This window comes from Alligator mississippiensis, chromosome 3 (genome assembly GCF_030867095.1).
Source record: "Alligator mississippiensis isolate rAllMis1 chromosome 3, rAllMis1, whole genome shotgun sequence".
Classification (NCBI taxonomy): domain Eukaryota; kingdom Metazoa; phylum Chordata; order Crocodylia; family Alligatoridae; genus Alligator; species Alligator mississippiensis.
Window position 1 is genome coordinate 181,678,193 of NC_081826.1, and position 16,870 is coordinate 181,695,062.

The 16,870-nt window shown below is 42.8% G+C and overlaps 1 protein-coding gene across 2 annotated transcripts in view; it reads left to right on the top strand.

The window, feature by feature from the left end:
• Positions 1–16,870, top strand: part of TTC39B (tetratricopeptide repeat domain 39B) — a 131,788-nt gene that overhangs the window by 33,448 nt on the left and 81,470 nt on the right. For both annotated transcript variants that reach the window (XM_059724707.1, XM_006270845.4), the window contains exon 2: positions 5,328–5,362. Coding sequence is in view for 1 of the 2 variants with exons in the window: in XM_006270845.4 (XP_006270907.2) it covers positions 5,328–5,362 (35 nt within the window). In the remaining variant the exon portion in view is untranslated. The remainder of the gene's footprint in view (positions 1–5,327; positions 5,363–16,870) is intronic.

Here is a 16,870-nt window from a genome sequence, read left to right on the forward strand (position 1 = left end):
TAAATCCCAACCATTATATTTGGTGCTGCATCTTTTACATTTCATCTTCACCCAAATGCATTCTTCTTTGCCATTGTCTTCTGAACCAGGGAACAAGTGTATATGTTTGACTTACAAGGCAACTCCACCACCTTTTCTCCTAACCCTGTTTTTCTGAAACAGTGTGTAACCCTCGGTGTTGACATTTCAGTCATAAGGGCTATCCCACCAGGTCTCAGTTCTGCCAATCAAATCATAGCTCTTCTTGCAAGCTGCAGCTTCCAGCTCACCTTTGTTTATTTCCCCATACTTCTTGCATTTATATACATGCACTGGATTTATTTGCATTTTGACCTCTCTGCTTCCCTTTTGTAACACTTCGTTGCAGTCCTGTAGCTCTCTTGTTTCTTTCCCAGAGTTGAATTGCTTATTTTGAGTCCTTTCCCCTCTGGCCTGTGTGCTCTGTGGCTTGAGCCCCCGTAGAACCTAGCTTAAAGTTCTCCTTACTAGATCAGTCAGACAACACCCAAGATGCTCTTCCCCATTCTAGTCAGATGGATCCTATCCCTTGCTAGCAGTCCACCTCCCAAGAGTATCTGCCCATTGTCAAAGTTGAAGCCTTCACGTCAACATTATCATATCAGCCATGTGTTCAGTTTCAGGACATGATACTCTCTGCCTGGATTTCTGTGAAAGGCATTGGGGACATCACACAAGTGGTGTTCTCAAAACGCCTTACTCCTGCTAAGAGCCTCATAGTCGCCTCTACTATGCTCAGTGCCATTCCTGGCAGTATTGTTAGTGCCTATATAGACAAGCAGGAAGGTGTATTAGGAAATGTATAAAATTATAAATGCAAGAGATGTTAGCAAGCAAAATAACTTAAAAATAACTTTAAAAATTGGAGTTAACTGAAATAACGATTAAAATTTAAATAACTTGGAAATTGCCCTGTAGTAAAATCTCATTAAGATGCATCAAAAACTTGGAAATTTACAGTGTATGGGACCAAAACACTACTGTTCTATACGTGGCAAATTGATCCTTTGTTTATTTTTTGATGATTAAACAAAAAATATGAATTCCATGATTTCTTGACCCTTTGTATTTAATAATGTATTTTCAGTGATAACTTGATTGAGAGCACAGAGGAAGTGTATTAATGGTGGATAATATTTCATATAAATTGCATAAATAGATTGTTTTTAATATTGCTTTCTTCTTTAGTCTGTAATGGCTTTTGTCCTAAGTTCCTAAGAAATTCATTGGAGTCATAATAATGTATAGATGCATTATTCCACTTTCGTCATTTTAAACACAAGAATGAATCCCAACCTGGATTTGATTTTTTTTAATTTAGTACCATATATTTCTCACATACCACATGCATTCCCTCCCTCCCCCCTTGGGGGATGTGTTTTTAGGCAAGAAAAGCTGTCTTGGTATAGAATCCTAGTAGGCAGTCTGAGTGAGGCAGCTGCTTCCAGGAAGTTCCTGGTGCCGCATTTCCTGGACACTCTGTGTACCCAGGAGGCTTTACTCTGCCAGTCAGCTGTGACTCTGGAAAAGAACCTAGCCCCCCCCCTCCTCCCCCCTCCAGCCTTTCAAAAAGGTGTGGTTTTTTTGGGGGGCATGTTGCATAGAAGAAAATACAGTATTTCTTGACCAAGCAGCATTAAACCTAAACATTCCTAGCTTTGGACACTAAACCACACACTCATTGCCTTGGTTTTCTGTCATTTTCTCTTTTTAACTGAAGAATAATTAGTGAACATCAGTGTTTTAAAGCAGCAGGGTATAAGTAATTATTAGGTGTAAAATTCATTCTTGCATCCTGCCTTCCATCAGTGAAACTGATAAATAAATTGTCCTGGGCATCTCAAGTTCTGTTCTTCTACAAGTTGTTCAAAGGATATCAATAATTCTGCTACACAGAAAGGAAGTAATTTCTAGTAGAACACTCAGCTTCCTTGTAAGACTTTAAGCACATAGGGCACCTAGAACAGACATCCAGCATGTGTATGACATGTGCTAATTAGCACATGGAGCAGACTCAATTAATTAACACACTGCTGGAGCATGCTGATTAGCATGCTCCAGCAGCCTTTTCATCACATGTATTCAGCATCCCTGCACTTCAAAATGGCAGTGGGGGTGTTTTTAAAGCTCACTGAATGAGCTTTAGTTAAAGTGCCCCCACCACCATTTTGAAGCGTGGGATGCTGAATGCAAGCGGTGATGTCCCCAACCCCGGGATATGTAAAGACGCCCTGAGTATACTAACATTGAATTTTTGCACAATAATTTGATATGTTGTGGAGGAGTAAGCACAGCAGTGAGAGGACCTGGAGAATGCCACTTCTGTAGCTGAAACCATATAAGACTAGAAGCTCCAAGATCGGAGCATGGCAGCGACAGTGAAAAATGGAGCCTCAACGAGAGAAAAGGAGAGAGTAAAGAGGGGAGAAAGAGAGAGGAAAAAAGATCCCCAGGGGATCAGTAACTTACCCGAGTATCTCTCACAGCATCAGCGGGAGGAACGAAGCTCTGGGAGAGAGGGGCAGATCCAGAAGTAGATAAACATCACGGGACGCATATTGCACTGCTGACCTGGAAAGAAAGCAAAGGAAAAGAAGAGAGTGAAATAGACCCATGATTATTCAGCTGTGGAAACAGTGTCTGAATGCCCATCGAAAGGACCCGAGGCATCAGATGCACGCAAAAACAAAGAGGAATAGACTTATCAGCCAATTAAGTAAAAAGAGAGTATATAGTGGGGTTTGAAGATAGATAAAAACCCATGAAAAGGATAGAAATGCAATATGGACAAATAAGAAAGAGACTTTGTTTATGAATACTAGGTTCTGTTCAGTCAAATTGACAGTAATAGCATAAGAACAGTATATAAATAGAACCACCAAGTTGACATAAATAAATAAATACAAGTTTTGATCTGAATCAGACTACGATTATCTATACTGTCGAGTGGGTGTGAATATACAGAAGAGTGAATGAGATAACTTACTGATAGTACCCGTGGAACCCTAATAGAGACCAAAAAAACAAACAAACAAAAAAAACTTTCTTTTTAAACAACCCTCCTGACTAGTGACATCAAAAAATTCGAGCATAGAATAATAACATCCAAGATGTGGCAGGCGGGAAAGTCGTGGTACCAACGGTTCATTGGGTGACTAGACAGTGGTAAAAGGAGACATCCTAAGTGCAACCACCACATATGTGTTCACACTTTTCTATAATCCTTATTGGGGTGAAGTGAGAGGTTGTTAATTATTTAGCACTTTGATACAAACTATTTGAAGAAACTCCATTTAGCTATTTTTTTAAAATACCAAAATAAGCTATTTGCGGGGGGTGGGGAGAGGGTTGTTTGGTTTGTTTTTTAAGGGCTAACTCCATAGAGTTCTCCTACAGCTTCAATTTTGGCATATTACAAAATTGATGTTGAAATAAGTGTGAATCAAATATGCAAGAATGTACTGCAGTACACAAAAGAAACCTTTGTGAAACGTGGATTTTCAACACAATGTGTGATTAAAACTCTCAAATGTGGGAATGAAAAGTGAAGCAACTTGATAAGAGAACAGAGTATATTTCCCTTTCTTTCAGCATACACATACTTTAATATTACTGCTAATGTTTTGTGCCAAAGACCCTGTATCTGCTTCCTCAGGGGTCCTTTCTCTGCTTGCTTCCTGAATTATGTAAAATGGTGGTTTTCAACCTTTTTTTGTTTGGGGACCCCTAAAAAATTTTAAATGAAGGTGCAGACCCATTTGAATTGTAAGTGTAGGTATTCACATACTTTCGATCATAGTCATCTTTTGCAGACCCCTTAGACATAGGATTGTATTCTGTTCTTTCTCTTCTTCCAGTGCTATGGCAGCCAGCAAATTCAAGTAGATTGCAAATAATTCATCAGTAAACTTCTTCACGGTATATTTTCTCTGTTCCTTCCCAGAGTTTGGATGATGTTTGCAACATTTTTGTAGTTTAAAAACTGATAGAGCAGCAGATTTGAACAATAGAGTGATAAAATTAGTTTCTTTACCTCAAATTTTGCCTTCCACAAGCCACAGATAATTTCCTATAAGTAAAAAAATGTATCGTATGAGCCTGTGTTTATAATGCTGTAGGACATTAACATAACCTATTTTTCAAAGTTAAATTAGTTGTCACATGGTAATTGAAGACTACTAATAATTTATTATAATATTTGAAGGTATTTATCAGTTACACCTCTGGTAAGTTTACAGAGAAATCAAAAGTCCATGCTGTTAGACCCATGATTTCCTTCATTTTTAGTATTCCATAATTTCCATTAGTGATGGCAGGTCTAGACAGTAGTATGAATCTAAAATACTACTCATTTCCTTGCAGTTCATTCTAAGAAGATATAAGTTTGTACATTACTTCAATAATCAAGTGGGGTATTGTTGAAGTTGCTTTCATAATTTTAGTAAGGTGTTCAAGTTTCCTTCTTACCTGTATTGCTATTTTCTTGCTCAGGTTGACCTTCAGATAGCTGTTGCCTCTCAAACACTGTGATAACTGTATGACAGTGGTCGTGTTGCTTCTGAATTATTTTACAAAGCTGGGTAGTAGTCCTTTCCTCTCACTTTTCCTCTCTGACCTTCCCTTAATACCTTAGCAATGAATATGTTTAGAAAAGACTTGGAGAAGCATGTACTTGGTTCATTAGTATCAGAGTTATGATCTAGCCCAACTGCTGGTTCTGGTAGTGTCTCAAAACCTGCAATGGAAGAAGACTTTGCCTGCCTGCTTGCTTGCTGCTTTAAATTGTTTCCTAACAGTAGTAGGCTGTGGGGTATAATGTCTGGACTGGAGATGGGGACTTGGCTTGATTTAATAGGCTGGGGTGGAGAAGAGGGAAGAGGCAGCAGGAAAAATGGAGTGAAAGAGGAATGATTGGGAGGCTGAAAGTTTTTAAATTGCTTCTTCACTAGCTAATGGATCTGGCTTCTACTTGCAGCTCTAACTATTATTATAAAAACTGCATAAGGGCTATTTACCTTGGATATCCATCTACTGTATAGCTTTCCAAGAAAGAGATGTGCATTGAAATGGCAGCTTTAGTCCTGGGTAGCTGATGATGTAACCAAACACTGATAGCCTACAAATTAATACATGTGAATTATTTCTAGAAGTTATTTTTAAAAAAGGGCAAGCAAACCAATCTAGTTCTGTAATTGTGCAATTCTGTCACCATTTAAGAAAAATAAAGCAAAACATGAACAACAACAAAAAAAAAACCCCATATCCTGACTATTTTGTGTTTATTAAACTGATTTTGGCTTGTTTTGCAGGAGAATTTTGAAGATGCCTTCGAAAACATCCCAGTGTAAGTAAAATTTATTTATTTTTTCTTTTCGTATAAATTTTGTTTTCCATTTGGTGAACATAAATTCATATAAAGCAATAAATAAATGATACATTCCACACAAATGTATAGATAGAGTCATAGATTGTTAGGGATGGAAGGGACCTTGCAGATCATCAGGTCCAGCCCCCCCACTCTAGGCAGGAAGACAACTGAGGTCAAGTGACCCCAGCGAGGTGATTGTCCATTCTCCTCTTGAAACCTGCCAGGGTAGGTGACTGCATCACCAACTCCCACCTCTGGATAGAGTTTATTCCACAGTCTGGACACCCTGACTGTGAAGGAGTTTTTCCTGGTATTAAGCCTGAAGTGGCCTTCCAAGAGTTTGTATCCATTGGTTCTGGTCTTCCCCAGGGGTGCCCTAGTGAACAATTGTTCACTAAGCTCCTGATGCACTCCTCCAATATAGCGGCAAGTCACTATCAAGCCTTCTCTCAACCTTCTCTTTTTTAGGCTAAAGAGGCCCAGGTCCCTCAGCCTTTCCTCATATGGCTTGCCTTGCAAGTCCCTGATCATATGCGTGGCGCTTTTCTGGACCCTCTTAAGTTCTTCCATGTCCTTATTGAAGCGTGGCACCCAGAACTGGACGCAATACTTCAGCTGTGGTCTCACCAGTGCTGAGTACACCGGGAGTATCACTTACTTAGTTTTACATGAGATTCATAGGTTGATGCATGCCAGCATGTTGTTTGCCCTGTTGGCCACCGCATCGTACTCATGGCTCATATTCATGCAATGGTCGATCACTACCCCTAGGTCCCTTTCAGCCGTGGTGCAAGTCAAGCTGTCACCACTGAGCCTGTATGTATGTTGAGGGTTTTTTGCCCCCAGATGGAGCACCCCACACTTGGAAGTGTTAAACTTTATCTGGTTCTGGTCTGCCCAACTCTCTAGCCTGTCCAGGTCCGCCTGTATCTGCAACCTATCTTCTGACGTGACCACACTGCCCCATAACTTGGTGTTGTCTGTGAACTTGGTCAGCGAGCTTTTCACTCCCCCATCCAAATCATTGATAAAGATGTTGAAATGTTTTGGTAAAATCAAATACTTCACTTTTCTGCACAAACATGCATGGGGAGATCTCTTCCATATGCAGATATGGAAGTGCTTGGGAGTGGAGTCACTTACCTCACTGGTACTAAGTTTCGTTCTAAGTTTCCATAATATCATATAAGGAAAGGCAGTTGTCTTCCTACCAAAACCATAGGAATTACAGTAAAATAATTACAATTTTCATCTGTATTAACTCTTATGTAGGTAACTTTTGTGCAATGACACCCTATTAAATGTAGTGTTTTTATGAATGTCTGCGGATAGTCAAAGCCAGTGCAGAAACACAGGGGCTTTATTTGGATGGTCTTGCACTACAGTGGTTTACAAAGATCTTCATAGATCTTGAAAGTTTGAATCTGCAAGGGGGTGTGTTTAGGGTGAGTCCTATCACTGACTCTTGAGTGTTAACCCTTGAGTGGGTCCCACTGTATTGTGTACATATAAAACAAAGTTAAGGAGAAAGACTCAACTGCTAAATCATTAAAAGGAGACTCCTTGAGAATTAAGTGGTGGAATTTTTCTTGCTGCTTTTCCTCTGTATGAGGAAGCCCTTTTCTCCCTTTGTTCTGTAGTAAATAAGGGCTGTTAATCATTTTAGTATTTTTCTCTATTGTCCATTATTTCATGAAAATCTTTTGCTCACTTCTTATTTTCCATTAAATAAATTATGACTTGTATATATTTTTTTCTTCTTGTTGCTAGTAGTGTTGGAAGTGAACACACATAGCACTTATCTGTACAGTTATAGGAATGGGGTTGGCATTGCCAGCAGACAACCAGAGAAGCATAATTATGTAAGAGTCATGCTATTTATTTTTGAGTCTTGGGTGTCTCTCCTTTCCTCCTTGCCCTAGCTCTCACATAGGGGCACTTTTTAAATAAATGTAAGAGCATAGTTTCATGCTAATGGAATTTCCTGCAGGAGAAACAAAGAACAAACGTGTAGTTTTCCCATGAGATAATGAAAAGAATGGAAAAAACAATGTTCTCACTAATATTTGTTCTAGGTGCTGAATAAATAATGTTTGACAGTAGCTTTTTGGTAATTTTTAGTACTGTGCAGTTGCACTGTCAACCAGTTCTACCACAGTCACCATCCCAAAGCCAACTTTTTCAGGGGGATACACAAAAGTCTGAGAAGTCATAGCTTGAGCCTTTGACTCATCCTTAATAGATCAGAGAAGATGATACCTTTTGAGAGTCCAGATGGGGCAAAGCTGTGCTACTTTGAACCAAGAAAGAACTGCTACCACCATTAAGTCATGAGAAATGCAACATGAATAATTTGTCTTACTAAACTCATTGACAGTACCAGAGTGAAATAAGTATTTAAAATGTCTGGTTCCACTGCCTGTCTCCTGATGGAACAGACATCTGGAATGAGGCAGTTATCTCCATCATCAAGTTCTTAACTTTAGTTTACTTGTGAACTACCATTCACCCCCCCCCCCCCCCCCCCCCCCCCAAATTGCAAAGCAGCAGCACTGATTTTTCTCTAGTATTCTGGGCAGAGGATCTTGGCTTTTGATTCAAGGTTATGGACACTCCCCAGGCTGTGGTGTTTAGGTCTTGCCTCAGCCGGCTTGTATATTAAGGTTACTTTGGTCTGCACAGGGTCTAGCACTATTTTGCCTCTTTGGCTATGGACACATTAACAATAATCATGGGTGTGGGCTTTGTTTGTTAGTTGGTCTACAGTATACATCTTGCCCCATGATAAATGGAAGCTAAACTGCAGTAACTTTGCCCTCAGTAAGAGGTGTGTTACTGGTTTTTTAGACTCTGCTTACCTTTGGGTAAGCGTGTGTACTGTTAAGAAGATTTATTTCACTTTTCTTGACTTCTTCCTTTCTTCTCTGTGAGCAGTAGGTTTCTTTCTCATAGCTAATAGCAGCACAAAGTAATTCAGGGGATTTTTCAACAGAAGTTCATTTTAAGATGCCAGGAAATCTAGGGCTCTGGAGGTGGAACCTAGGCTAGTCCTGATGCAGGAAGTCGCAGGATATTGGCTGTGATCTGTCTCAGTGTAGTTTTAGTGTCATTGGAAACAAAAGGGGGTAATGTAGTGTATAATGTAATCAAACATTACAGCAAATGGGAAAAAAACATTTCCATAGGGCCTGCTCTAAATCTTTGTCCTTTATAACGGGGACTGTGCTGAAGAAAAAATCTGTGTAGCTCAGGTCCTCTCTACATGTTACAGGTATTACACAGTTTACAGGTACTACACAGTTTGCACAGATACCTTATTGCACAGTTACCTCAAGACCAGCTACATGTGCAAACTGCTTACTGCATGGGGAAAAAAGCTCCAACCAGCTAAGAAGTTAGACCTTGAAAATGTATACTAACTTTATAGCTAGTTGCTATCGAGCTTTAATTTGAACTTGTAGCATGGTCTCCCCTGTGGCTGGGAGCTCTGTTGACTGATGCCCCGTGCCCAGTGTGAAACCCTGGGTCCTTGGAATCAAAGGTAGCTGCAATCCTCTGGGCCTGGGGTTTTTGCGTACCCTCTCAGGCCTAAGGATTGTGGCTGCCATGATCCTCCAGCCACGATGGTGTGTGGGGTGCTCAGCTGAGGGGGCTCTCGGTTGTAGGAGCTTGCTTTTTGTCAGTGTAAGGGATCAGACTCCCTCTGCTTTGGCAGTAAGGTATGATGAGATCTAATGCAGAATTGCATGGATTGCACATTAGATCCCATTGCACCTTTTAAGTGCACGTGTAGAAGGGGCCACAGAGTCATCTGATATCCTTATATCAAGATATCTGGAAAGTAGGTTGGAAATATGGAAGACCAGCTTTCAATTAAAAAATAAAAAAGTTTCTGTGTGTCTGTCTCATAGATTATAGTAAAGGTCCCCTGCTCAAGGCAGGAAAATCCCTGACTAAATCATTCCAGCCAAGTGTGTGCTCTTCAAAATTTCCAGAGATGGAGATTCCACAGCTTTTCTTTGGTTGAGCTGGTTAAAGCATGTGTGCGCATGCTTTTTCTATCAAATGTTGTTTTGATAAGAACAAAAGAGAACCCACTCTGCAGAAATCAAAACTCATTACATCTAATTTTTGTTTCAGTAATATCAAAGCATTACATTTTGACTTTATCATTCAGTTAATTTCATTTGGACTTTTCAGATACTTTTATATTAGTTTAATATTCTTTGAAACTGTTAAGTGGGGTATATTTTCATTCCAAAAATTACATCCCCCCCCCATTTCTGTTTTTTAAAGTTATTGTCAGTGTCTATATATGTGTTGCTCTGCAGTGGGATCATACTTGTACTTACAAGTACTACCCTGTTGTGGAGGTTTTTAGTTTCCTGCGGCTTAATAGGGCTGCATGTATAGACACTGATGTTTTATTGTGGAGCTAATTAGTCTACTCTGCAGTAAATGTCTCGGGTATATATGCCCACTGTTTTGATTTGCTTCCAACTTGGAACAAAAACATTTCAAAAGTGTCTAGGAGCTGAGTGGAGACAGCAACGGGGAAAAGCCCCTTGCCTGTTTCTCACTCTGGGAACTCTAGAGAGAGAGAGAAGCAGGTTGGGAGCAGCTGCCAGTTGCTCCACCTATCCACTCCCCTCCTCTCCTGGTCTATGGGAAGTGCAGAAGCAACTGTCCTCCTCTTCCTCCTTCCTTCCCTTCCTTTCTTCTCCCCCAAGCCAGAGTGACCCTAGTCTGTAGTAAGTACAGGAGCCTTTCTGCAGCTTTACTCCTCCTGTTAGGCCAAAGGAAAGTGTGCAGGCATTTGGTCTCCTGGGACAAACTGTCCTTGGAGAAATTTGTACCTTGTAGTCTGGGTGTTTTTTTTCAAAGCAGCCATTTTTGCTCTGTGAGAAAAATGCAGACGTTCCAAGTTCTTTTGTGGTTTTTACTGGGAGGGAGTGGCTGTTCTACTAGTAGAAACTGAACACCTGTATTAGGCCTTAATCTTCTGACCAGCTCCTGGTCTAGTTGCTAGCCTTAGAAGCAGGAACCAAATACAACTGAAATGTTAACTTCTGTCTGCGTTTGTGGAATCTGAAACAATAATGTATGAAATATTCATTCTGTTTGTGTCAGTAGACAGTAGTTCAGTTACCCAATGATATTTAATTTGATGTTTCACATATTGACTACTCCTTTGCTCATCAAAACATGTAAGAGAACAGGAGGAGGATCATGTTCATAAAGGCTTGCCTAATCTACTACAGGTGACAGTTCATTTAGTTACCATAAGTAAGTGTGCTGGGGGCAGTGCTTCCTTGCTTGCTTCTCAGGGCTTCTCTACCAGTCTTGTACTGTTTGTTGAGATGGCCTCTTCCAGCTGGATGGGCTGACTTAAACCTTTTCTTACAACCCATCTCCAAGTCTGAAATAGTGACATCTGGTTCAAAGACTGAAGTGACAAAAGTGCCTAAATCCAAAGTGGCTTAGAACCCAAGCTCACAGAGGCAGAACACTTTAATATTATTAGACCAAACCTATGCCAGTTACATTCCTGTAAATTACATTGGTCCAGGGTATCTAGATGACTAAGGTTACAGACAGATGTTGCATTTGTCCCATGAGAAACCATCTTTTTTTCTGGGACAAAGTGCAGTTGTTCATATATCTTTGTCCTTTATTCCTGGGTCAAATCCCAGAAGGGTTTAACAGGATAAGAGGCACTAACAGTTTGTTCCAGGACATCATAAAGTGTATCTGAACAGATGTCCTGGGATTGCATCATTGAAACAATGGCAAAGAAGTGGCAGTGCATTTAGCTACTCCCGAAACCCCTGTTTGGAAGGGTGGTGTGTGTATGTGCTAGTCCTGGACTTTTCTGTTCTGCCTGCCCGTTCTGTCCAACGCCCCTGGCGCTGGGTACAGGGCATATGGGCTGAGGTGCCTGAGCAGCTGGGGCCGGGGCCAGGTCCAGTGGTGGCAGTGGAGACCCTGGCAGTGGCAGCCGAAGTGCAAGGGCAAGAGTGATCTGCTGCCGTGGGGGCTGCTGGGAAGCCGAATCCAGTTGCTGTACCACCCAGCCCCATAGACTATAGCTCCTGGGCTAGGTACCGGCAGTAAAAAAGCCTGAGGCTGAATCACTTCAGTCTTTGCAGGTTAGTTTAAGCTGCACAGGTTACATTGAAACAGAAGTGAACAGGTATTTTGCCTTTGATTCAGGAAATGCAGCCACATGCTTGCAGTTGTTCAAGCCAGAAGCTGAGGGGTGCTAGTGTACAGCTCTCTGGTGGCTGTGTTGACTTCCTCTTCCTGCTGCCCCCGAGGTCTCTGGGATTTGTAGTCTAGACTTACAACAGCAGCACTCTGCCATTGCTCATCACCAAGGATCTTGGTTTTCCCAGATAAAAAAAAAAACACCACAAAATTCTCTACTAAAAACTACAAAATCTGTGATTAAAGTTAAAGGCCCGCCCCCCCCCTCCCAGCTGCCCCTGCTCCCCCAGCCCTGCCAGAGGAGGCCCCTAGCTACCAGGGGTATGGATCCCCAGGGGCAGGTGCAGGCTGAGGCTGCTGCCCAGCTGGTTGGGGCTTGAGGGCCCAGGCCACAATGTGCAGCTGCAGGGCCCCAGAGGGGAGCAGGACAGGGCCACAGGTGGTTTGGGAGGGAGAGGGCCAGGGCCAGTTCCCCACTGCCACACACACTCCCTGCGGGGCAGGGGAGACCCGTGCCCTGCCGATGCCGATCTGTACCCTGGGCAGGTGCAGGCTCAAGCTCCCTTCCTGCTTCCCTTCTCTAGGGCCTCTGGAGCTAGTGGGTGTGACCTGGCATGGCTGGGGACAGTGGGGCCACACAAGGATTCCTTGCCAATGCAAGCTCCCATGACACTGCCCTGGAGATGAACCTCTAGTGCTTGCTGCTGCTTTGGGGGGGGTGCAGCCCCACACACAGGAGGTGCACTGATGGGGCAGTGGGGGGTGGGGTGGAGCAAGAAACAGCGAGGAGATTTTCTGCATGGCTTCTCTGCTCGCTGTTGAGTTGGGGGTGGGGGCGGGGGAGCAGGGAACAGCAGGCCCCTTGCTTGCCACTGTTTCCTGCCACACTGCTTCCCTCCCCCGTGACCCAGCGCAGCAGGAAGTGGAGGAGCTGCACGGAAATCCTCCACGCTGCTTCTCGCCACCCCCGCTGCCCTGATGACGTGCCTCCTGCGTGTGGGGCTGCAGTGAGGGCAGTGGTGCGGAGCTGCACCCCTTAAAGCAGAGGATACATACCTTTAGGATGTGTACATTCTGGCCCCGGGGCCCAAGCCCCACCTGGCTGGGCAGCAACCCCAGCCCTGCCCAGCTCTCTCCCTACAGGGGCCTCAGTCCTGCTCCCCCACCCCACTTACCTGCTGGAGCTGCTCTGCAGGCTGCCTGGGCCCAGGTAAATGTCTATGCATGTGGTGCCCCCCGTCTTTCTGCCTTCTTCCTGCTCCTTCCCAGCTCCCTGCAGGCTGGCACTCTGCCAGATCATTGAAAAATGGCAAAACCGACAAGTTTCTCTGGTAAAATGAGAAATCCATGTTTGCCTCTGGTAAAAGGCAGTTTACTCTGTGGGAAATGGAAAACCTGGATCGCTGCTCATCACTTCTTCCTGCTTTCAGGTACCTCTGGGATTTGTAGTCCACAGTTACAGCCTGCAGTAAGTTTGAGCAGGGGTAGGGGTGTTTAACCCCTTTCCCTTGCACCAAACCTCAGCTGGGGTTTCCCTGGGGGGGCAGCCTTCCCCCCTTGCACACTGGGCTGCATCCTCAGCTCAGCATGCCCCTTCCCCTTCCCTTCCCCTCTGTCAGCCAGCCCTCACTGCTCTAGCTAGGAAGCAGATGTGCAGGTCCAACCCTGCTCTGCTCAAGCAGACAGCCCAGCCCAGAGCTGCAAAATTCTGGGATGCTGGATGACTCTGATTTAACTTGGACCAGGAAGGGGTCTGGAACAGAAGTTTCATAAACCGGGTTGACCCAAATCAGTTAAGTCTGATGCTACATTCAACAACATTTACCTTAAACCAGTTTCAGCCATTTTGAAGCTGGTTTATGTGCACTGAGCTTCTGCTCTGTTACAGGTTTAAACCAGTTTCTACTCGCTTAAACCAGTTTATGTGTAACTTCTGTCCCTAGTCCAGTTGTGCCCAAGAGCTGTGCATGGGTATGGGGCAGGCTGCGTTCCATGCCAGGCAGCACCCTTGCATCCAGGGGCGGTGGGACTGGCTACACGCAGCATGGCCCAGGCTGCCCCCTGTGTTTGGGCTGCATGGGGCTGAGGGACATGCCTAGGCTGAATAAGATGACTTAGTGGGCTGTATTTTGCCCACCCCTGTAATAGCCTGTTTGCACAGTGCAAATAGCTGCCCTGGGATAGAAGTAGACACATTACATGTGTTAAAATACTTTAAAATACAAACTGTCTTAGTGCAGTGTTTGTCAACCTTTTTTCATTTGCAGACCCCTTTGAATTGTAAGTGTGGGTATTCACATAATTTTGATTGATTGTATTAATCTTTTGTAGACCCCTTCTTAGACATGGTCTGTGGACCCCAGGTTGAAAACCACTAGCCTAATGTAAATGCTTATATTAAACCTTAGTAAAGGATGGTAAGAATCAGGTCTGTAGAAAGAGAACTGTTTTTTGTGCTGCAGATGTTATTTAGCAAGGTGAAAAAATGGATCAAAATAAATTATTGTCTCTTTTAAAGGTGGGGTGGAGGTTGGCAGAAAGGAGATGTCCCTACACAGTTCTCTTTCTGGGTAAATTGCTTTTGGTGTAGCAAAACAGAAAAATACTAGTGATCTCCTTCCTGTAACATGAGAGAGAAGATGGAAAGCAATATATATTGGAAGTAAACTGTTGGCTAGGTATTGAGGTACAATGTTTTGGCTTTGTGTAACTTGGGGAATTCTCTCCCTTGCTCTTTCTCTCCGTCTTGTGGGTAGATGGTTTGCACTGCCCAAGTTTTGTTAGAAGGAGAATCTGTCTGCTGTGTAGCAGACATGTCGGCTTTCAACCACCATCTAAAGGGAATGGTGCTAAGAGGAGGTATTAAACATAAATATAGGACTCGAGGAGAGCATGCATGTAAAGCATCAAGGGATGGAAAGTAAATTGTTTGGTTTCCTGTTTATGAAAGCTAGATGTCTGAGTAATAAAGGAAAGGACTTGAAGATACTACTTTATGCAAACCAAGCTGATATGACTGGCCTTAACTGAAAGCTGAAGGGATAATTGATAAGGTGGCATTTTAATCATTGTATTATACCCCACTTGGGAATGATAGGTGGGGTGGTTCTCTACTGTAAAGATGCCATTACCTGCTTTAATGTTACTGGTAATTCATAAGGGAAGACCTTGGAATGTTTACAGATAAGTGGACTAAAGTATATATTGTAGGTCGTGATATAACTGGGTGTCTGCAAGAAACCAACACGGATAAGTGAATAGGATGAGAATAAAACTTTAAAAAGTAAGAGAAAAATCCAAATGATAATATTCTTTTCTACTAATCATTATTTGAAGAGATAATTTCACAATTAACTTCTACAGTGAAATATATGATGATATATTTATTAACAAGCTACTATATCTGCAGGCTGAGAGTAGCTCTTTGGTTATCTCTGTTAAAATAAATATAGAGGAAAAAACAAGGGCAGATCTTAAGGCAGTGTGTGGGCTGTAGTTGCACCCCCCCTTTTGGCTGATGTGGCTGAGGTTTAGGGCCAGCCAGATGACCCTAAACCTGCCCCCTCAATCAGTCAGGGGGCATGTATGTGGCGGGGGGGGATGCCATGATCTGGGTGTGAAAATGGTGGTCCCTGCCACGAATAGGCCATAAGATTTGTGAGCTGGACCCATGATTTTAAACCAGGCCCTACTTTTGGAGCAACTGACAACAGTGTTTGGCTGCATTGGGTAGTCCAGTTAATCATATCAGCAGCAGCCTACAGCAGATCTGTCTGCAAAGTAGCCCACAGCTGCTCTTTGATTCCAGCCAGTGTTACCACCACATTGCAGAACCTGTTATTCAGAGATATTATGGAATGGCCTATTTTGGGTTTGGAGTCTGTGAAAATGGCACAGAACATAATACCACTGTGTCTGCTATGTTGTTATAACTGTTTGTCCTGATTCTACAGTCCTCACTCCTAGCAAATTCTTGTTACGTTAAGTGGGAACATTGCCTAAATAAGGAGTCTAGGGACAGTTGTTAACTTTGACAGCAAGACTAAAAATGTTACAAAAGAACTTTATTCTTAATAGTCTCTGTATAACAGTTTTTCCAAAACTTTTAAAAAACTTGAATCCCTTTAAAAAAATGACACCAGTTTTGTGATACTGCCCCCTTTATATCTGTCCTGTGCCGATAAAGGCCTCAATACATTAATTTGAATACTTATTACACACTGCCCAACCAGCCCGACGCTAGTTTAGTTCTTTGCTTCCTCCTCTATTTGTGTAAACCTGCATAAGATACTAGTTTTTCTTACATATTTTGAGCAGCAAATGCAAGTACCTTCACATTTAGTGTATCATCATTATCACTGAAATGAATGAGATACAGGTGTTCAGGGGCAGTGTAGCTACATCTTCATTTAACTGTGTTGCACATGAGCTTTTGATGTGAGGTCTGCCAGGAGGCCCTGCTTTTGTGTGGCTCATGGAGCCCAAGGGGTATGTGCTGCCCTTGCTACTGTTCCCTTTCTTTTCCCTGGGGCTAAATTGAGTGGGGAGGGAATGGAAGAGTGAACAGCAGCAACATTCACATCCTGGGCTGTGGAGCAGTGGGAAAGCAGAGGCATTGGCCACACCTGCTATGATCAGCTGGTGAGCTCGGAGCTCACTGCTCACACAGGGCTCTGGCTGGAGTCCATGATTACTAGGCACAAAGTTCACAGCTCACTTAGGTACAGAGCAGCCAAAGTAGAGGGCCATACCCCCTTTGCCCTCTTCCTGGATCTGCTACAGGAACTGTTGTAGGTGGGCTCTGCAAATTGCAGCCTATATCTCTGCTTTGGTGACTCCTTCATGCTTTGAACATTTTCTTTTAATTCTGTTCTTTTGTCTTTTCCTCCCACCATGTGGGTACTCCTTACAGTTTTGGAAATATTTTTCTCCCTAAAACTAAGAGAACACTGATTTCTTTTTCTTTTTTTTTTTTTTTCCTTTTGATTTGCTAGTCTCCTTAAAACCAGTTGCTAGGAGTGATGTTTAATGTGTTTTAGAATTCTTGTGTTCATCACCAAAATCATTACTACTTGAAGGGAAATATCTTAAGTCACTGTCTTTCTGAAAAAGATAATCTTTGCAGGAAATAGGAGTCTCACCCTTCCAAAAGGAGTTGTTTTTTTGATTGGAGGAGGCTCCAATGCCCCCTACCATGCCCATTCTTGTGAAGAAAGCTCTGGATCTCTTTGTCTGTTAAAACAGAAGTCTTCTGACTAGCTATGCTCCCTGCTAGGG